This window comes from Gobio gobio (genome assembly GCF_949357685.1).
Source record: "Gobio gobio genome assembly, chromosome: 4".
Classification (NCBI taxonomy): Eukaryota; Metazoa; Chordata; class Actinopteri; order Cypriniformes; family Gobionidae; genus Gobio; species Gobio gobio.
In genome coordinates this window covers 62,829,817-62,853,572 of record NC_137100.1, presented here as the reverse complement: position 1 = coordinate 62,853,572, position 23,756 = coordinate 62,829,817, and the positions used below count along the sequence as shown (strand labels likewise).

Genomic DNA, 23,756 nt, shown 5'->3' with positions numbered 1-23,756 from the left:
TCACCTGTCTGTCTATCTATCATTCTGTCTGTCCATCCATCCATCCATCCATCCATCTATCAATTTATCTGTGGTTCTATCGATCACTCTATCTATCGTTATATCTCCTGTCCTTCCATCCATCCATCCATCCATCTATCTATCGCTCTATCTATCGCTCTATCTATCATTCTATCTATCGCTCTATCTATCATTCTATCTATCCCTCTATCACCTATCTGTCTATCTATCATTCTGTCTGTCCATCCATCCATCCATCTATCGATTTATCTGTGGTACTATCGATCACTCTATCTATCATTCTATCTATCCCTCTATCACCTATCTGTCTATCTATCATTCTGTCTGTCCGTCCATCCATCCATCCATCCATCCATCCATCCATCCATCCATCCATCCATCCATCCATCCATCGCTCTGTCGATCCATCCATCCATCGCTCTGTCGATCCATCCACCTGTCCATCCATCCATCCATCCATCCATCCATCCATCCATCCATCCATCCATCCATCCATCCATCCATCCATCCATCCATCCATCCATCCATCCATCCATCGCTCTGTCGATCCGTCGATCCATCCATCCATCGCTCTGTCGGTCCATCCACCCATCCATCCATCCATCCATCCATCCATCCATCCATCCATCCATCCATCCATCCATCCATCCATCCATCCATCCATCCATCCATCCACCCACCCGTCCATCCACCCGTCCATCCACCCGTCCATCCATCCATCCATCCATCCATCCATCGCTCTGTCGATCCATCCATCCACCCATCCACCCATCCATCCATCCATCCATCCACCCATCCACCCATCCATCCACCCATCCATCCGTCCACCCATCCATCCGTCCGTCCGTCCATCCGTCCGTCCGTCCGTCCATCCATCCATCCGTCCGTCCGTCCATCCGTCCGTCCGTCCATCCGTCCGTCCGTCCGTCCGTCCGTCCGTCCGTCCGTCCGTCCGTCCGTCCGTCCGTCCGTCCGTCCGTCCGTCCGTCCGTCCGTCCGTCCGTCCGTCCGTCCGTCCGTCCGTCCGTCCATCCATCCATCCATCCATCCATCCATCCATCCATCCATCCATCCATCCATCCATCCATCCATCCATCCATCCATCCATCCATCCATCCATCCATCCATCCATCCATCCATCCAATCGTTGGTTCCATCCATCCATCCATCCATCCATCCATCCATCCAATGGTATGTCTCGTTTTGCAGTTAAGCTCAGTGAATAGGTAGGCATGTGGACAGTAGGAAGGGTGCGCACTGTATTAAATATGACTAGTTTTATGAGCGGCTCAGGGTTTGTAAAGCTCTGTGGGTCTGCTGGGGGAGATAAGCGCGATTGAATGCCTCCTATGAGCCTTATCAGGGTAAATGTTGGTGACATTTGGAAGGCGGCGACGGCTGCGGTTTGGGGTCGGTGTGCCTGTGTGTGAACTACAGATGAGCTCAGACGAAAGAGAAAGACCGTGACTGTTATGCTTTATGTGCTTAGGGGCAATGCATTGAGACATAATACAAAGCTGAACATTTTCAGCAGATGCTGTATTTGTGTGGATTTGTGGGTATTTAGCATCAGCTGTTTTATTTAGCACTTGGCTTGATATTTTTAATGACACACATGCACAAGAAATGATTGGATTTGTAGCTCCACACAGCACATCTGGTTTCCGATTATTAAAGATTCATTATGAAACGGCTCTGAAATCTGATCGTTGAAACCTTTGATATATGCACACCTGTGACCGCACATCAGTTGAATTCTTTATAAATGTATTACCATATATTATTGCCATATACAGTCCCATTCAAAAGTTAAAGTAAATTTTTAATGAATGAAAGCTTTTATTCAGAAAAGGCCACAATAAAGTGTCTGTTACAAAAGATTTTTGTTTTTAAATAAATGCAGAAAAAAATTATGTTTCCGCAAAAATATAAAGCAGCACAACTGTTTTCATCATTGATAATAATCAAAAATGTTTCTTGAGCAGTAAATCATCATATTCAGCGTTCCCACTCGTCCTGGAAAACACATGGAAAATTTTAGAACATGTAAAATCTTGTTGTTGTCCTGGAAAATATTTTTTAAAAAAGTGCTTTTTTTTATCACTGGCCCAAACAATTATCGCTAGTTGCAGAAAGTGCGATGTTCAGGATGAGTTTAGACACGTGAGAGTATTTTCAATGATGATGTTTAGTGTTGTGTTGCCTCTTGCAGCAGTTTGATAATGCTATTAACTGCTCAAATGTATGCAGTGAATGATAACTGGTTAGCACCTACCTAATCTCATAATTGATAAAAACTTGCAATTGTGGGTTATAAAGTCAGAATTGAGAGATATAGTCAGAATTATTATGTGATATAAAGTCAGAATTGTGAGATATAGTCAGAATTATTATGTGATATAAAGTCAGAATTGTGAGATATAGTCAGAATTATTATGTGATATAAAGTCAGAATTGCGAGATATTGTCAGAATTATTATGTGATATAAAGTCAGAATTGCGAGATATTGTCAGAATTATTATGTGATATAAAGTCAGAATTGCGAGATATTGTCAGAATTATGTGATATAAAGTCAGAATTATGAGATATAGTCAGAATTATGAGATATAGTCAGAATTGGGAGATATAGTCAGAATTATTATGTGATATAAAGTCAGAATTGTGAGATATAGTCAGAATTATGTGATATAAAGTCAGAATTGCGAGATATAGTCAGAATTATGTGATATAAAGTCAGAATTGTGAGATATAGTCAGAATTATTATGTGATATAAAGTCAGAATTGTGAGATAGTCAGAATTATGTGATATAAAGTCAGAATTATGAGATATAGTCAGAATTATGTGATATAAAGTCAGAATTGGGAGATATAGTCAGAATTATTATGTGATATAAAGTCAGAATTGTGAGATATAGTCAGAATTATGTGATATAAAGTCAGAATTGCGAGATATAGTCAGAATTATTATGTGATATAAAGTCAGAATTGTGAGATATAGTCAGAATTATGTGATATAAAGTCAGAATTGTGAGATATAGTCAGAATTATTATGTGATATAAAGTCAGAATTGTGAGATAGTCAGAATTATGTGATATAAAGTCAGAATTATGAGATATAGTCAGAATTATGTGATATAAAGTCAGAATTGGGAGATATAGTCAGAATTATTATGTGATATAAAGTCAGAATTGTGAGATATAGTCAGAATTATGTGATATAAAGTCAGAATTGCGAGATATAGTCAGAATTATTATGTGATATAAAGTCAGAATTGTGAGATATAGTCAGAATTATGTGATATAAAGTCAGAATTGTGAGATATAGTCAGAATTATTATGTGATATAAAGTCAGAATTGTGAGATAGTCAGAATTATGTGATATAAAGTCAGAATTATGAGATATAGTCAGAATTATGTGATATAAAGTCAGAATTGGGAGATATAGTCAGAATTATTATGTGATATAAAGTCAGAATTGTGAGATATAGTCAGAATTATGTGATATAAAGTCAGAATTGCGAGATATAGTCAGAATTATGTGATATAAAGTCAGAATTGCGAGATATAGTCAGAATTATGTGATATAAAGTCAGAATTGTGAGATAGTCAGAATTATGTGATATAAAGTCAGAATTGTGAGATATAGTCAGAATTATGTGATATAAAGTCAGAATTGCGAGATATAGTCAGAATTGTGATATAAAGTCAGAATTATGTGATATAAAGTCAGAATTATGTGATATAAAGTCAGAATTGTGAGATATAGTCAGAATTATGTGATATAAAGTCAGAATTGCGAGATATAGTCAGAATTATGTGATATAAAGTCAGAATTGCGAGATATAGTCAGAATTATGTGATATAAAGTCAGAAATGCGAGATATAGTCAGAATTATGTGATATAGTCAGAATTGCGAGATATAGTCAGAATTATGTGATATAAAGTCAGAAATGCGAGATAGTCAGAATTATGTGATATAAAGTCAGAATTATGTGATATAAAGTCAGAATTGTGAGATATAGTCAGAATTATGTGATATAAAGTCAGAATTGCGAGATATAGTCAGAATTATGTGATATAAAGTCAGAATTGCGAGATATAGTCAGAATTATGTGATATAAAGTCAGAATTGCGAGATATAGTCAGAATTATGTGATATAAAGTCAGAAATGCGAGATATAGTCAGAATTATGTGATATAGTCAGAATTGCGAGATATAGTCAGAATTATGTGATATAAAGTCAGAAATGCGAGATAGTCAGAATTATGTGATATAAAGTCAGAATTGCGAGATATAGTCAGAATTATGTGATATAAAGTCAGAATTGCGAGATATAGTCAGAATTATGTGATATAAAGTCAGAATTGCGAGATATAGTCAGAATTATGTGATATAAAGTCAGAATTGCGAGATATAGTCAGAATTATGTGATATAAAGTCAGAAATGCGAGATAGTCAGAATTATGTGATATAAAGTCAGAAATGCGAGATAGTCAGAATTATGTGATATAAAGTCAGAATTGCGAGATATAGTCAGAATTATGTGATATAAAGTCAGAATTGCGAGATATAGTCAGAATTATGTGATATAAAGTCAGAAATGCGAGATAGTCAGAATTATGTGATATAAAGTCAGAAATGCGAGATATAGTCAGAATTATGTGATATAGTCAGAATTGCGAGATATAGTCAGAATTATGTGATATAAAGTCAGAATTGCGAGATATAGTCAGAATTATGTGATATAAAGTCAGAAATGCGAGATAGTCAGAATTATGTGATATAAAGTCAGAAATGCGAGATATAGTCAGAATTATGTGATATAGTCAGAATTGCGAGATATAGTCAGAATTATGTGATATAAAGTCAGAATTATGTGATATAAAGTCAGGATTATGTGATATAAAGTCAGGATTGTAAGATATAGTCAGAATTATGTGATATAAAGTCAGAATTATGTGATATAAAGTCAGGATTGTAAGATATAGTCAGAATTATGTGATATAAAGTCAGAATTGCGAGATATAGTCAGAATTATGTGATACAAAGTCAGAATTGCGAGATATAGTCAGAATTATGTGATATAAAGTTAGAATTGTGAGATATAGTCAGAATTATGTGATATAAAGTTAGAATTGCGAGATATAGTCAGAATTATGTGATACAAAGTCAGAATTGCGAGATATAGTCAGAATTATGTGATATAAAGTTAGAATTGTGAGATATAGTCAGAATTATGTGATATAAAGTTAGAATTGTGAGATATAGTCAGAATTATGTGATATAAAGTCAGAATTATGTGATATAAAGTTAGAATTGTGAGATATAGTCAGAATTATGTGATATAAAGTCAGAATTATGTGATATAAAGTCAGAATTGTGAGATATAGTCAGAATTGTGATATAAAGTCAGAAATGCGAGATATAGTCAGAATTATGTGATATAAAGTCAGAATTGCGAGATAGTCAGAATACAAGAGTTTTTATCTTGTAATTCTGGCTACTTTTCTCAGAATTGAGATCTCATAATTGCAAGTTATAAAGTCCAATTCTGAGGAAAAAAGACTTATTTAGTGAGTTTATATCTCACAATTCTGACTTTATAACTCGCAATTGCGAGAAAAAGTCAGAATAGTGAGAAAGTCGCAATAACCTTTTCTTCTCTTTTTATTCTGTGGCGGAAACAAGCTTCAATAGTCATAATGTAGGATTTAAGAGCTCATATTGAAAGCTGTTTTTAAAGTTAAATCATGGCAATAAACTGTACGCCGTTTAAAGACTTCGAGAGCAATATTTAGTGTGATCCTTGTCTTTTATTCCCGTCGTGGTAACATTGGAAAAGTCCTGGAAAGTAATCGCTGAAAAGGAGTGGGAAAATGATCATGTGACACTGAAGACTGGAGTAATGATGCTGAAAATTCAGCTTTGATCACCGGAAGACATTACATTTGACTATATATTTACATAGAAATTATTTCATGTTTTTACTGTATTTTTTTAAATATATAAATGAAGCCCTGATGACTTTCAAAAACATTTACTGACCCTCAAAGCTTTAAATGGTAGTTTATCTAGATTCAATCAACCTACAGTTATGTACTGGCTAATGCCACTGTATTGCCTTATTTCAAAATTATTTATTTGTTGCTTTACCGAGTCATCAGACTTACAATTTTTACCTGTGGAGGATGAAATGGATAAAAAGCAATCTCTCAGCTCATTGAGATCAGTGCAGGGTCGCAGGAGAGGTTGTAAAAGGTCAGATTGTGTGTTTCTGAATTAGTCACAGTCTCTTGCTCTTCAGTGTCACAGCAGTTACAGGGATACACGTTTTCTCCCGTAGATTCAGAGAGACACTCTCTTCGCTTCTTCCATATACTCAACTAGCCCGATTCTTGCACGTCAAATCCAGAGTGTTGTATAGAATTGATTCACTCGTTGACTTTGTTTGCGTTCTGATATATCTTGCATCGTGCTGGAGGGTGTCGTGAACATATTTCTTTCTCGGTAGAGGTCGTAAGCTTTCGGAGGCTCTGGTGACATTTTGGAAAACCATGGTATTTGCAAAAGGGTAAATATCGCCTTGAGTGTTTGCCCTATTTAGATTGGCAGCTTCTCTGTATTGTTTTTTCCCTTCTTTTCTGGCGAAAAACGAGGGAAAGACTTGATCCTACCTCTGGGCATTTTTTCCTGCCTCTGACAAATAAACAGGATCCAATAAAGCCATTTTTTTGGTTTTATAACCATCAATTGCTCCTGCAAGGCAATAGTTACAGACTTATCATCACAAACCGTAGGTGAAGATCGGTCAAAGTTAATCGGCCATTAGATGGGTTGATACCATCTGATTGGACAGAAAAAGTCAAATTCGATTGTTTGCACTGAGCAATATTAATCAAGCGATGTTATAAAGAGAGAAGCCAATAGCTCTGAATCCCATCACACCACATCTAAGAGATTGTTTTTGAATCGCTCTGGTCAACCTGAAGTCATTTATGATGGCTGTCCTGTCTCAAGAGCTCTCTGTGATTTGTATTAAACTAGTCAAAGGTTCAAAGTATTAATGTATTGAATCTACAGTGTACTTGCGGTAAACCAAGCTACATGTTTCATTGTGTGTCTTTTGTGATTTGGTAAGTATACACAAAGAATTTGGGGGTGATGCATTTTTTTTTTAATGTTTTTTAAACAAAGTCTCACCAAGGCTGTATTTATTTGATCAAAAATACTGTAAAAACAGTAATACTGTGAAATATTATTACACTATGTAAAATAACTATTTTCTATCTGAATATGTTAAAATGTAATTTATTCCTGTGATCAAAGCTGACATTTTCAGCATTTCATAAATCATTCTAATACTTTACTGTCACTTTTAATCAGTTTAATGCATTCTTGCTGAATAAAAGTATTAATTGCTTCAAAAAACAATTGTACTGACCCTAAACTTTTGACCAGTAATGTACATGTTTAAAAATAATGATTGTATACATCCACTCAGCGGTTTATTCAGTAACTGATTCAATAAGGATTTCAGACAGATAGTCTATTTTACTGATTCATTAAGAACAGGTTCATAAGAGTCATTTGTTTGTGAATCGGACTAGATCAGTTGCATCAAGAACAATGTAATAGAAGGATATTTTTTGTCTTGAGCGCAACTTTCATACATTCATAGCTCAAGCTCTGGTGTCTGTTAAAATTAGGCAATTAAGACACATTTTTTTGTTTGTTTTTAAATCTAATTGATGATGCTACTTGCCGTTGTTTCCCATCGGAATATGAAAGTCTTTCAGAATCTACATATTTGATCATTGCTTATAATTTATTTAAGGAAAATAAATCCAATAAACAAACAAACTCATTTATATGGTCTGCTTATGTTGGTGCAACATTAAGGGTAAGACTAAATGGCATGAACACGTGATCTTTGAATATTATATTGCATGTAATGATCTTTCAGCTCAACCAGTACAATGAAATGTGTTTTGTAGATCATGTGCATCAAGTGCAACTGCAATCAACTAAACCAAGCTCAAATCAAACGCTAAATAATGTGGGATTTGTTTCAGGTCCCATGTATCGACTAGAGAAGCAAACAGAACCAAATGTGGCGGTGGATTTGGACAGTACGCTGGAGAGCCAGGGAACGCTGGAGTTCTGCTTGGTCCGAGAAAACAGTGAGTTTTGATGATCTTTGAACATTGCACACTCATGAAGCGTTTTAAAGGGGACCTATTATGCCCTTTTACTAAGTCTTGATTTAGTTTTTGGGCTCTGCTAGAATAGGTTTTCATGCTTGATTGTTCTAAAAACATTATTTTTCCCATTGTTGCAGCTCCTCTCTTCCCAGTCTGTCAGTAAAACTCTGTTTAGTTCTTATCTCTATGAAGCCCCTCCTTCTGAAAAGCACAATGGGCCCTGATTGGTCGGCTGGGCCAGTTCGTTGTGATTGGTCAAACGCTTTGTTACGCCTCTTACCTTAAAGGGTTAGTTCACCCAAAAATGAAAATTCTGTCATTAATTACTTACCCTCATGTCGTTCGACACCCGTCAGACCTCCGTTCATCTTCGGAACAGAAATTAAGATATTTTAGTTGAAATCTGATGCCTCTGAAAGTCCTCCATTGGCACAATGGTACTCTACACTCTCAAGACCCTTAAAAGGTACTAAAGACGTTGTTACAAAGTCCATCTCACTACAGTGGTTCTACAATAACTTTATGAATCGGCGACAATAGTTTTTGTGCGCAAAAAAACCCTAAATAACGACTTACATAGTGATGACGATTTCAAAACAAAGCATCATGAAGCTTCGAAGCGTTATGAATCACTGAGTCGATTCAGCGGTTTGAATCGCCAAATTTCAGCAGTTTGACACGCGATCCGAATCATCATTCGGCTCAGTGATTCATAACGCTTCGAAGCTTCATGATGCTTTGTTTTGAAATCGTCATCACTATGTAAGTCGTTATTTAGGGGTTTTTTGCGCACAAAAACTATTGTCGCCGATTCATAAAGTTATTGTAGAATCACTGTAGTGAGATGGACTTTGTAATGACGTCTTTAGTACCTTTTAAGGGTCTTGAGAGTGTAGAGTACCATTGAGCCAATGGAGGACTTTCAGAGGCATCAGATTTCAACTAAAATATCTTCATTTATGTTCTGAAGATGAACGGAGGTCTTACGGGTGTCGAACGACATGAGGGTGAGTAATTAATGACAGAATTTTCATTTTTGGGTGAACTAACCCTTTAACTGTGTGTACCAGCAGACTACTAACTAACGGTAGAAAATTCCTGGAAGAAAATTCAAGCCTACAATGGAGGCGTTTCAGGGAATTCAGAAACAGTGACGCTGATTTAGAGAAGAACTCCCGCTGGAGGGACTTTGTGCCTTGTAACTTTGCAGACCTTCTTCATGCTCAAACAGCAACATTATACACTAAAGAATGCTGAAAATGTGAAAAAAAGTAGGGATGCACGATATATCGCTATCGGCCCGATAAGAAAATGTGGCCAATATCTTAAAGGCGATAAATAATGTATTATTTCCTTCAGATGCGCACTGTTTGAATTGCTTGAAATATGATTGGAATCACTTCAAAAAGGAAAATATAGTTAAGTGCAACATGCACCGTCATATAGGCTACATAAGATTATGAGAACATTATAATTGTGTGCTTGGGACATGGCTCTTAATAATGAGACTTTTGTTTTTGTAATCAGGCTCTCAAAAATTATATACAAATTTGGATTTATATATATCGGCCAGTATATTGGTCATCAGCTTCCAATATAGAATTATCGATGATCGTATCGGCCAAAATTTTCATATCGGTGCATCCCTTGAAAAAGGACCCCTTTAAAACATTTCAGGAAGAGTTTTTCATTTATTTAGATGAATAGATGCACTTTTTTGATCACATTCGTTGTTGCAAAAACAGCAACGTTAAATGTTAAGTGCACAAAAGCACACCTAAACAGCATCTGTTTCTCCATCCCCTCCTGCTTTCATCTGTAGGTTCTCGAGGCGAGGAGAGCTCGGAGGAGGACCCGCCTATAGACATCACTACGGTACAGGACATGTTGAGCAGTCACCACTACAAGTCCTTCAAGATCAGCATGATCCACAAGCTCCGCTTCACCACAGATGTACAGCTAGGTACAGATCCCAAATCCCTGTATTTTACATTAGGCTCAGCTACTGCCAATACACAGACCAACATTCAGATCCAATCCAAGAGTTTTCTCTGGGAAAAAATAGAGTACTGTAGTGTAGAGTTGGGAAGCGAAAATCGATTCCACTTACGGTCAGGAATTGGATACTTGTTATACAATTAAAATTTCGATTCCTCTTGAAGATTCCTTTGTGTGCACTTTAAACCATTCAAGCGCAAGAAGACCCGCGTACTGTTTTCTGTGCTGAACACACATCTGAAACGAACGCTCAAAGCTGGCTCTCATACTGAATAGTGATACTGAGTTCTCTTCCATGTCTTTTTACACTTGAACGGACAAATACACACAATAAATATAAAAATATCATCATAAACACAATCGGTTATGTTTTATGTGAACGTAAACAGATGACAAAGAAAACGCATAACAGTGTATTGGATCCGTGCGGCTCTTAAAGTGACAGCAGCCTAATATTCCTGCTGCCGTCTCTATAATAACAACAAAAGACAAAGCTGTTCTTGACTGAATAACTTTTCTAACTATATTTTAGTTAGTTTCTGTATAGTTTCTGTACTTGAATACCTGAAAATCTTAAAACAGTTTATTTCAATATCTTTGATCAGTTATTTGTGCAGTTGCTCTTTAATGCTGGAATTTGTCCAGCTGTTTTGGTTATGGTATTTTTAAGCCATAGGCAATAGTTCCTGGTGTTCTTAAACCTGAGGATTTTTGTTCATGGTATTCAGCTACAATGAAATGGTTTGCAATAAGACTTAGAATAAATGTGAATGAGATCTAAATTCTAAAGGAATCAATAAGCAAAATCTGAATTGGAATCGTTCAAATTCAAACAATAATAAACTCTACTGTCAGAGGCGGACTTAACCATTAGGCAAAGGTAGGTGACCTGGGGGCCCCTGAAAACCAAGGGCCCCCTAAAATGCTTTTTATACTATTAGGGCTGGGCGATAAATCGATTAACTCGAATGTGTAGTTTACGTCGATTTATTTGAATGAAAATCGGAGCACACATGGGCTGATCTCATGAAACCGTTACTACACAGCGCTGGGAGATCCAGTGAGAAAGCGTTTGAATTCACCACAGAATTAATAACATCGCTACTGCAAGATCTAGTGGAAGCGTTTGGTGCAGAATTCTGTTATAAACCACAGATATCAGATCAAACAGAGCTGATGTGGAGACCAGGAGAAACATTGAGACAACATGAGCGAGGATCATGGGTTTCAGTCACAAATCACCAACATGCACAATTATTTACTGTAGTAACACCACATGGAATGTTTTCAAGTGCTTCACACTTTTTCCAGCACTTCAAATCTATAAATATTATCAAATGTAATGCTATTTTTAATGTGATTATTTGTAAAACTAAAAGTTTAAAGGGGTATTGTGGAAGAAATAGTTTTTTATTCCTTTAATAATCACTGAAGCTGTTGGTCAGTTCAGTGTGAGACTGGGGGAGAATCGATTTAAATCGTAAATCGGATTTTTTGTGAAAAAATCAGGGATTTTTTTTTTTAGGCCATATCACCCAGCCCTATATACCATACCAGATGCGAGTTCAGCGTGGACGCAAAAAAGGTTGCTGTGGTGTTCATTTCCACGACAACCACCTCCGCATCCGCGTTTAACGTACTTCTTGAAGAAAGTGTAGGGCTCGGTGATTTCCACGATTCAGAAAACGTGTACAGGATCACGGAATCCTTTCATAAAAACGAAATGTCACGGAATGAATGTCGCAAGCCACAGACACACGGTTTCGTTTACTACTCGTGCGCCGCTCGTGGTGCTTGTCTGCACTATTCATTCACACAGAGACACAAAACATGCAGGATTCATATTTAAATAGTATTTTTGCCGTTTAATATTTACACACACTAGTAGTCCATATCGCAATTTGATTGAAGTGTACTGACTTGCATTGGATTTATTCAATTCCAAAATTTGACAAATTCCGTGACATTCCACTGTAAATTCCATTTTTATGACTGGATTCCACATTTTATGCAGCGCGGAAATTATAGGGCCCTACACTGCACGAGCATTGTACGGTTTCATTTGAGAGAAACTATCATTATAACATATATATATAACCAATCCAGAAAAAAATAAGACAGAAACAAAATGGAATTCAGAAAAAAAGGAATCTGGAATTTTTTTGTTATGGAATTTGGAACAAAAAAGAAAACGGATTTCATAGGGTCCTACAAATTGAAATAGTATAGTATTGTTATTCTAACAGTAAAGTGTAGTGTTGGAAAGTATGATATTACAGAGCTCCAGACTAACATTTGAGAGCAGTGGCACTCAGTTCTACAGATGGAGGTGCCAACACTTGATTTGGTGTCCCTGGACGAAAATGTATCATAGTCAATTTAATCATAAAATTACTATTGTTTTGCATTGTTTTGTTAACAAGTGCAGTTACTAATAATATTACATGTTTGTTTATTAGAAATTTAACAGTGAAGCACTGACCTTGAATTGATATGCAGATCAAATTAAGTTTTATTAACAACAGTAATGTGCAAAAACTAATTTTTATTGAGAATATTTAAATATTCTACTCTTATTAAATGTACCATTGTTCTTTTATAGTATCACACTGAACTGACCGACAGCTTCAGTGATTATAAAACAAGCACTCTTTACTTTCTTTCTGGGTAATTCAGTCACAATTCGAAGAAAAGTTTTAGTTTTTCATGGCGCGTTGTGACTTCCTACTTTTTCCCATATATTAAGGAGTGGAAATGGCTAATAAGTCAAATAAGTGCCGCCATCTACTGGTTATAGTGGTCATTTCATGTCTTTTTTTAAATAAAAGTGCTTGTTTCCCACTAAGTGGCCTACACTTTTAAACTTTTAGTTTTACAAATCAAAAGGTTGTACGGACCCCCTGAGATGAATAATGTAAAAAATATATATTCTGCAATACCATGTGGTGTCTGTTACTACATTAAATCCATGGTAAATGTTTATGATTTGTGGACTGAAACCCCTGAACTTCACAATGGTTTCTCCTGGTTTCCACATCAGCGCTGTTTGATCAGATTTTTCCTTTGGAGGTAGAAAGAGAATTATACAGTTTAGACTATGGTGATGTTATTTATTTACACTTACATTTACATTTATGCATTTGGCAGACGCTTTTATCCAAAGCGACTTACATTGCATTCAAGTTATACATTTTGTCAGTTCTTTATGTTTATATGCAGTTCTTTTATTTATATGCATGCTTCTACATATTTATTGAAAAGGCTGGATGGTGTTTACCATGCTGCACTGGGTTTTATAACAAATGCTTGTTCACATACTCATTACTGTTTGTTGTACATCTACCGTATTTTCCGGACTATAAGTCGCTCCGGAGTATAAGTCGCATCAGTCAAAAAATGCGTCATGAAGAGGAAAAAAACATATATAAGTCACAGTGCGTATGGAGAGCGGGAGCCTCTCCCGGCAGAGCGTTTTCAAGCACCCATCTGTGGACTCGTTCCTCCAGCTCTGGCCATCTTGCTTTCAGTCCACGATTAGCTTTCTTTGTTTTCTTCATTACAGTTAAAGTAACCTCTGCTTTTCGCGAGTTCCTTTACAAGTTTCTCACTCACTCCAAACTGTCTTTCTGCTGCTCGATTACCATTTTCGGCTGCATATTTTTACTAACGTTACCTTCAGTTTGTAATTTGCAATATAGGATTTTCTTTTTAGGGGGCATTTTGTTTGTGTTCAGTCATTCTCAGAGTTAGATCTTCTTTAAGTTAATATTTCAGTTGTTTTGAGTTCATTTTTTCAGGGGTAGGCTACAGGAGCAGCATAGAGCACCCTCTTGCGGCTGTAGACGTAGCTAAATGTTTATTCTTGTCAGTCAGTATGAATTCATTTTGATATACAAGTCGCACCGGACTATAAGTCGCAGGACCAGCCAAACTATGAAAAAAAAGTGCCACTTATAGTCCGGAAAATACGGTATGTAGTTTGGTCCTCTTTATATCAAAGGAGGAAATCACATTTGTATATATTGTAAAGACATTGTTAGGTATGCTTCCAAATTACATTACTAGTCTTTTATGCTTATGTCGAAAGAACTATAGCACCAGATCATCAAATGGGATTAAATTAGTAGTACCTAGGGTACACTCAGAGCATGGACAATCTTCTTTCTCTTATTATGCTCCATGGCTGTGGAATGAATTTCAAGTTAGGAACAATTCCTCCTATGAATATATTCAAAAATGTATTGCAGTGTAGAATGAATGAATCATGTTGCTTAAAAAATCATGTTTTTTAATTAATTTGTTTATGTATGATTGGTGTTTCGGCTTTGACTGTTTGGAATTTATCATGCGTGTTATTTCTTTTAATCTCAATAGGACCTTCCTGGAAAAATAAAGGATAATTTTAGGTAATTCTGTGGTGAATTCAAAGGCTTTCTCACTGGATCTCTCAGTGCTGTGTAGTAACGGTGTCGCCAGATCGAGATTGGTCCGTGTATGAGCTCGCGCTGCGCTCTCTATTATTGCTCCGAGCTGATAAACTGTCTACGCAGCGCAACGACTAGCACGGTTCCGTTCCGCTTTCGTTTCATTTGCCATTTGATGTTTCTCATATGTAACAGAAATGCTCTTATCAGTTGGGCACCGTGGTTCTGTGGCACAAGTGCAGCTTCTAACTAAATTTTGTCGCACCAGCAGGAAAAAAGGTCGCAAAATGCCACCATTTGGTCGCAGTCTGGAGCCCTGTATTATATACAATAAAATAAAAATACAAATATAAATGACAATAAAATGTTAACATGCCATTCTGAAATGTTCTTTTAATCATAAATGTATAGTGTAGTATTAAACAAAATACTATAATGTAGTATAATAGTGTGTGTATATGTATGTGTATATATAAAATATATATATATATATATATATATATATATATATATATGTATGTGTATATATATATGTGTGTGTATATATATATATATATATATATGTGTATATATATGTGTGTGTATATATATATATATATATATATATATATATATGTATATGTGTATATATAAATATATATATATATATATATATATATATATATATATATATATATATATATATATATATATGTGTGTATATATATATATGTGTGTATATATATATATGTGTATATATATATATATATATGTATATATATATATATATATATGTATATATATATATATATATATATATATATATATATATATATATATATATATATATATATATATATATATATATATATATATATATATATATATATATATATATATATATATATATATGTATATATATATATATGTATATATATATATATGTATATGTATATATATGTGTATGTATATATATATATGTATATATATATATATATATATATATGTATATATATATATATTCATACATACAAACACTGTGTGTGTGTGTGTGTGTGTGTATGTATAGCTATTATATAAATAATAGTTATTATAATATGGAAAATTGTATATTTACTTATGTAATACTTAAAAACATAAATAATATATATTATTATAGTATTTAAGTAGTATATTATTGTATGATATGGTTTTGTTTAGTACGGCACAAAATGCTAACACTTCCTGTAACAAAAGTCTCCAGTTCTCCCTGCTCCTCCTGACTTCTCAGTTTCTCCACCTCTTAAAACGTGTGACTCTACACATGAACAAAAGTTTGGCCGAGGGTCTTCAGATCAAACACAGTACTGTTATGTGAAAAAACAAAAAAATATTCCAGCACACTTGGCAGTTGCTACAGTCACGGCTCCATCCCAATTACAGCAGCGCTCCAGGCACAGGAAGCTGTGGAATCTCCTTTGGAATTTCAGTCTGATTGATAGGCTGGAAGTTTTTTTTTTTCTCACACACACTGATGTTTGCATGCTATTTTTTTATGTCATGTGAGTGATGGACAGCTGTCACATCCATTATGGATGGACTTTGTGTGTGTGTGCTTCTGAGATAGACCTGTAATAATATTCCAGACCTCTCTCTCTCACACACACACACACACACACACCCTTTCCCACAGAATCAGTTTCAGTCTGGGTCTCCATTCTTATTTAAGATACAGGGAGAATAAATTCACACTCCCGTTAATCTTTAAAACCTGGATGCCATTATTTTGTAAACCCTTTAGATAAAAATTGACAGTTATAAACCCATAGTGTGTGATTTTTATGATTTAAAAACCTTCCCCCTTTCCAGGAATTTCTGGTGAAAAGGTAGAGATCGACCCTGTCACCAATCAGAAGACAAGCACGAAGTTCTGGATCCGACAGAAGCCGATCTCCATAGACTCGGATCTGCTGTGTGCCTGCGACCTGGTGGAGGAGAAGAGTCCAAGTCAGTTCTCCTCATACTTTACTAAATAATATATAACTAGTTCTGTGTGAAATCATTATATATATATATATATATATATATACCATGCAAAGACTTTGGGATCCTTTTTTATGTTTTTGAAAGTCTCTCATGGCTGAGTTTGCATTTAAAAAAATACAGTAAAACAGTAATATTGTGAAATATTATTACAATTTAAAATGTAATTTATCAAATCTGAATTCTCAGCATCATTACTTAAGTGTCACAATCTGGTACAATGGTACAAATTTACAATTAGGTTTCATTAGTTAACATGAACTATAATGAATAATACTTCTACAGTATTTATTGATCTTAGCTAATGTTAATCTCAATATTTACTAATGCATTTTTAAGATCAAAAGTGTTATTTTTTTAACGTTAATGAACTAGCATGGACATTTTTATTAAGTAACATTAACAAAGGTTTATAAATGCTGTAAAAATATGTTGCTCATTGTTGGTTATGCAGGGTTCCCACTCGTCCTGGAAAACCTGGAAAATTGATGACAAATTTTCCAGTCCTGGAAAACACATTTGAAAATTAAAAAAAAATTTAAAGGTCCTGGAAAATCTTGTTGTTGTCTGGGAAAATTCTTTAAAAAAAAGTTATTTCTTTAGCCGAGTATAAAGAGTTTATCGCTGGCCCAAACAATTAGCGCTAGTTGCAGAAAGCACATGTTCAGGAATGCTGAGTTTGATACCTATGAGTAGTTTTTTGAATAATGATGTTTAGTTTTGTGTTGCCACTTGCAGCCTTTAGCTAATGCTATTAACTGCTCAAATGTATGCAGTGAATGTTAACTCGTAAGCTGTTACCTAATCACATAATTTTGATATAAAGTCACATTTGTGTGTTATAAAGTCAGAATTGCAAGATATAGTCAGAATTGCGTGATTTAAACTCGCAATTCTGACTTTTTTGCGCAGTAACGAGTTTATATCTTGCAATTCTGACTTATTTTCTCAGAATTGTGAGATCTAAACTGCAATTGCAAGTTATAAAGTCAAATTCTGAGGAAAAAAATATTTGCGACAATTTCCGCGTTTATACCACAAATATGTAAACTCGCAATTGCGAGAAAGTCAGAATAGCGAGATAAAAAGTCACAATTACCTTTTCTTTCTATTCTGTGGTGTAAACAAGCTTCCATAGTCATAATGTATGATAAAGAGCTCATATTGAAAAATGCTGGATTGTTAAGTAATGGCAATAAACTGTATGGCTTTTAAAGACTGAGAAAGCAATATTTGGCATGATCCTTGTCGTAGTAAAATTGAAAATGTCCTGGAAAAAAACTGGAAAATGGTTGCTGAAAAAGAGTGGGAACCCTGTTATGGCATTGAAAAGTGTTATCAAAAATACTATAGGCTCAGAGGAAACACCTCTGGTTTATGTATAAACTCTTTTGATGTCCCCACATCACTGCCGACTGACAGATACATTTGTGCCACTGCAAACTCACCAAGGGATTTATATTGCATTACACTTACAGGGAACTCCGTTACAGAAAACAAAATCTATTTACGCAGCCTTTCTGTAAGGTTTGCATTGGTAAGTGATGCAGACATCTCTTCTTAGCGGATATGACAGGGACACGAGCGCAGCTCTCCAGACGCGTGCTGCTAACGGTGATTGATGAAGTGCAGACAGATTGCTGAAGTCTGCTCACTGCGCCGCACGCGGATGCTCCGACTACGCCTGGAAACGCTCCAGTCTCACAGTCGGAACTGAGCGTTTGTTTTTGGAGCAGGGCCATTTATTTTATTATGTGTCCTGTGTTCATATTCAAAGATGCCAAAGTTAACACCTCAATTTATGTTTGACACAGTCATATTTTATTTAGTTTGTTATGCACCCAACAATACCTTCAATCAGGCTCGTGTTTATCAGTGTTTATTCTGCAAGGATGCATTAAATAAATCAAAGTGACATTTATAATGTTTCAAATGATTGCTGTTTGAACTTTATTTTCATCAAAAACACCACGAAATATGAAGCAGCACAACTGTTTTCAACATTGATAATACTCAGAAATGTTTCTTGAGCAGTAAATCATCATATTAAAATGATTTCTGAAAGATCAATGGAGTAATGATGCTGAAAATTCAGCTTCGAAAATCATAATAATAAATTAAATTTTATTTAATATATTTTGTAGATTAGCTCACATGCTCTGTATGCTCTCTGTATGTTGAAACATGATGGTCATTTGGAAGCTGCATCCCCAATCATGTCCTGTGTCTCTAATATAAGATGATGTTTATGCTTTCTTTTTAGGTCATGCAATATTTAAGCTCACATATCTAAGCAACCACGACTACAAAGCCCTGTACTTCGAGTGTGATGCTGCTACTGTCAATGAGATTGTGCTCAAGGTAGGGTTCAAATGCATATTTTTGTGTCTTTTTTTAAAGTGCCCCCATTATGCTTTTTCAAATATTACCTTTCATGTAGTGTGTAGTAGAGCTGTTTGTGAAGGTAAAAGGTCTGCAAAGTTTTAAAGATCAAAGTCTAACGTGAATTGATTTGGAACTGCCGAAAAAGAGTCATCAGCTATTCCAGTCCAGGATTAATTTTGAGTGTTAGTCTTTTGACTAAAATGCCATTTAGTTTGTCATATTTTAGTAACTGGCAACACTTTAATATGGAGAGCAATTCTCACTTTTAATTTTGGCTGTTAATCAGTACTTATAAAGCACAAAATAATGCTTTATTCTTCATGACCTTATTCTACACCCCATAATCCAACCCAATACCTAAATTTAAACAATACTACCTTAGTAACTAACTATTAATAAGCAGTAAATTAGGAGTTTATTGAGGCAAAAGTCATAGTTAATGTGTTCCCCATACTAAAGTGTTACCTAGTCATCTGAATTATTTTAGTTTTAGTCGATAAAATATAATACGATTATACTCTACTAAATCTATAGTAGATTTAGTCAACTAAAATCTAATGGGTTTAGTTAAACTGCAATGCATTAATTAAGAATTTCTCTAAAATTTCCAAACCCATGAAATACTCCTGAAGAAAACGTCTATTAACCTGTTAATAAGAATGATGTTCAAGTTTGATTATGCAATACATACTTTAACTGCTATGACATATAACATGTCTTTATTTATCTTAAAATTAAATAAAACCACTTCTCCTAAAGAAGAACACATGGTCTTCTTTTCAATTAAGGATATATGTATTCTTTATAACAGCTATAATATGTTATTCTTTATAACAGCTTGCATACACCATTCTTTATTCTTTCAAGCAGACATATTTATTTGTATAAATTAAATATAATTAAACCTTATTAAAGAGCTCTTTTTCTTTCGTTGTTTGATTTAATATTAAGGGCACAGACGGCATTAGCTTTATTAGGCTGCTGTCACTTTAAGACCGAATGCGCGTATCCAATGCACATCCGATATTCTCACAACTGGTTTCGTTCCCTTAAGACATAACAGACTTGTTTACTTGAATACTCTCCAAAACAGACATTTTGACATAATGTTGGGTGTATTTGTCCATTCAGATGCGTCATCACGCTTATTCAGATCTATCTCTGCTCTTCTGTTTCTCCCTGATCATTTTATGACACATCAAGCGCATGTCAACTCACTATTCAAATGTGCACATCTCACGCAGGACATCAGTTCTGACTGGATCTCTTCCCAAATCATCTCTCCCTAACATTTTCGTCTAGATTTTATTCGTTGACAAATGTTAATAGTTTTTTGTCAGTTTTTATCATTCAAAACTGTTCTTTATTTTTTTTTTAAATGTCTCACTTCCTGTTACAAACCTACGTACCTACGCACCTTTGCATAATGCCAGCCTAAGGTCTTCATTGGCTGCCCGTGATTGACGTCTACATTGCCCCGCCCTCAAACACTGTAGTTGTAGCTGAGACTGGAAGAGTTTGGTTTGTGTTGTCGACATGTTGAGAAGACGCTGTTTTCTGTGCTGCGAATCCACTTTTATGCACTTCCAAACAGAGGGGGACAGTAACTAAGTACATTTACTTGAGTACTGTACTTAAGTACACTTTTTGAGTATCTGTACTTTACTGAAGTATAATTTTTTAGGGATACTTTTACTTTAACTTCACTACATTTGAAAGACAAATATCGTACTTTTTACTCCACTACATTTCTATCAAGATCCTCGAAGTCAAAAGTTGTTTCTGTAGCAGCTTTAAAAGTCAGTGGATGATTTTTCTTCTTTAAAAGTTTTTTTTTTTTTTGCAAAATGTAAATGTCTGGGAGTAAGAGAAGCATAGACATATGGATGAATCTGAAAAAGCATGATGAAAGAGCTCAGTTTAGTCTGTTTTTTTGTGCCTCTGAGATGCCAGAGCACGAGTACTGAATAGAGCTTTCTTTTGCGTTTTTTTTCGCACTTAAACAGACCAATACACACAAAATGTAAATTTTCATTTTGGAAAGTATTCATGTAAACAAAGTTGATTGTCTTAAGTGAACGTAAACAGTTGGGGGAATATCGGATGTGTATCAGTGTGTAGGATTTGTGCATTCTCCCTTAAAGTGACAGCAGCTTTGTAAAGAGCTTTTAAGTATTTAAATTAGTTCAAGGTGGTCGTATGCTAGCATGTCGGATGGAGCATCACTGAAGGGCTTAAACCACCGTGCATTTATACAACAATGCAACAATAATAAAATAATGCATTGACAAAAAAAAGGAAATGTACTTTTGATACTTAAGTACTTTTAAAAGCGAGTACTTCTGTACTTTTACTTATGTAAAAATTGTTTTGAACAACTTTCACTTGTAACGGAGTAATATTTGACCAGTAGTACTTTTACTTTCACTCAAGTAATGGACTTGTGTACTTTGTCCACCTCTGCTTCCAAAGGACGGGGATACAATAGGCGTTTAGTTTCTGACACATTTCCAATTACAGCAGACTGAGCCATCTGACCAATCAGAGCAAAGTAGGGTCTCGGAAAGGAGGGGTTTAGGTTTAGAGAGTCATGAATCCTTTATCGAAACGTTTATGACTGTGAGAAAAGAGCTGATGCGCAATGAATATATTTGTGTTTTTTGACTTTGGATGCCTGTAAACCTAATGTAGGAGACCAATTAGGAACCATTAAAATAGCATAATATGGGCACTGTTTATTTTGTGCATTTGTATAAATTTGGTCCCTTTCACAGCAAGTGTGTTTCATCTTCCTCTCCCAGGTGAACTACATCCTGGAGTCTCGTGCCAGCACGTCGAGGGCGGATTACTTCGCCCAGAAACAACGCAAACTGAACCGTCGCACGAGTTTCAGTTTCCAGAAGGACAAAAAGTCGGGCCAGTAGGGCTGGAGGCCAAACCGATCAGAACTGAACGGAGAGTGAGACGGGCCTTTGTGAACAGAGGCAAAGAGGTAGATGGGAAAATAGAAGGAATAGAAGGATTCCAAGAAGTTTAGAGAAGGAAAAGATTATAGGATAAATATGAGACAGACGTTCTTGTCTCATCTGGATGGAGAAATCAGCCTCTTAAGGTCGGCCTTTCCTGGACTGACGGTCCTTAATCATATCATATCAGAGCACTAATGCTCTCTGCTGTCACTCGAATGTACTAGCAAAACCAACCAACAATCTAATTGAACAATTATATTAACGTTTGAAGCCACAGCCATCGCCCAGAACAGACAAAACCAACAGCTGGACTCTGGATGCCAAGGACCGAGAACTTGCTGCTGTTTGCGTCAGTTTCAAAGACTTACTTCCACTGCCTACAAACGAACTGTACATAAAACGCACACCAAACGAACGCAGTCGGAACCTTAAAAGCCAGAAAGAGCAAGTCAACCGTATTATCTATTCCCGTATGTATCAAAGATATTAACTTAAACCGCATCAGACTCTGACAAGTAAAGGGATCGAGATCTTTTTTTTTTTTTTTTTTTTTACGGAAATGTAAATAGCAACCACATTCAGGGTCTGATGACAAACCCTCTTTGGCCATAGTACTTTAGTGCCTGCTACAGATCAATACGACAACTGCGTTCTTCGAGATTTTAACCATCGGGAAAAGCCTCTAAACTCTTTTTACCAACAAAGGAGGCTTGTAGGTTAAGGAATGACAGATTTTTAATGATCAAATAAGAAATTAATAACTACTTTTTACTGTGATGTCTTTTTCCCCTCTGCATTGTATCCTTTGATTGCATATATTATAGCAGACCAATCGCCTTCCATCTCATTTAGATGGATGTTTGGTTTATTCGGACTGTCCTCTTGGGCTGCAATGGGAATGTATGACATTTCACTATAAATGTTCAAGATAACATTATTATACTAAGTTCATTTCATCTGCGTGTGTAGAAATGGTCGTTCTCCGCACCAAACCTGCCGTTTCAACCTGTTTCTTTCTATAAATAAGAGGGAACTCTCTTCCTATAACTCCACTTCAATCGCTGCTGTTGTTAAACTGGATTCAGGGTGTACGTTCTATCCAAAACGTTCTGACTCAGGTTTCCGACTGCCATGTTGTCTTGACTGATCTTGTTTTGTTTTGTTTCTTTTTTTTTTTTACGTCTGTCAAAGCCAGAGAGCGATGACTGATACTCAATTCAGCGCTGACGGATAGACAAAGAGAGCGTGTGTTCCCGTGATGGGGATAACAGCTGAATAGACATTTCAAATAAAACTTTATTTATAATATTACGATGACCTGGGGGGGTTATCACGCGGCCTATGGAATCAACAATATTTGCTACAGTACGTGTATACTGTATATAAGTAGATTTTCTAATTAAAGACTGAACTACAATATGTTTTGTCCTTGTGTGGTTTTATTGTGTTTTCAAAGGGGGCATATAATGGTCCCCTATTATTTTTGGGCTCTACTAGAATACGCTTTCCTGGTTGAATGTTCTATGATCACATTATTTTCCCGTATTTGACATGGTGCAGCTCCTCTCTTACCAGTCTTAATCGGTTTAGTTCCTGTCTCTATGAAGCCCCTCCTTCCATCCTCTGATTGGTTTGCTGGATCAGTGTGTTGTGATTGGTCAACCACTTTGAGCGTGTTTGGGAAATGCCACGCCCCTTACCATAACCGTGAGTTTCTACACTATGGCTGTGTCTGGTTTTTAAAGAAATTA

The 23,756-nt window shown here is 35.6% G+C and overlaps 1 protein-coding gene across 2 annotated transcripts in view; it reads left to right on the top strand.

Moving 5' to 3' along the window:
* Window positions 1-23,423, top strand: part of mapkap1 (MAPK associated protein 1) — a 76,374-nt gene extending 52,951 nt beyond the window's left edge. For both annotated transcript variants that reach the window (XM_079815910.1, XM_079815911.1), the window contains exons 8-12: window positions 8,100-8,207; window positions 10,051-10,191; window positions 16,478-16,615; window positions 18,915-19,012; window positions 21,838-23,423. In XM_079815910.1, coding sequence (XP_079672036.1) covers window positions 8,100-8,207; window positions 10,051-10,191; window positions 16,478-16,615; window positions 18,915-19,012; window positions 21,838-21,960 — 608 coding nt within the window. In that variant the 3' untranslated portion in view covers window positions 21,961-23,423. The remainder of the gene's footprint in view (window positions 1-8,099; window positions 8,208-10,050; window positions 10,192-16,477; window positions 16,616-18,914; window positions 19,013-21,837) is intronic.
* Window positions 23,424-23,756: the final 333 nt, after the last annotated feature.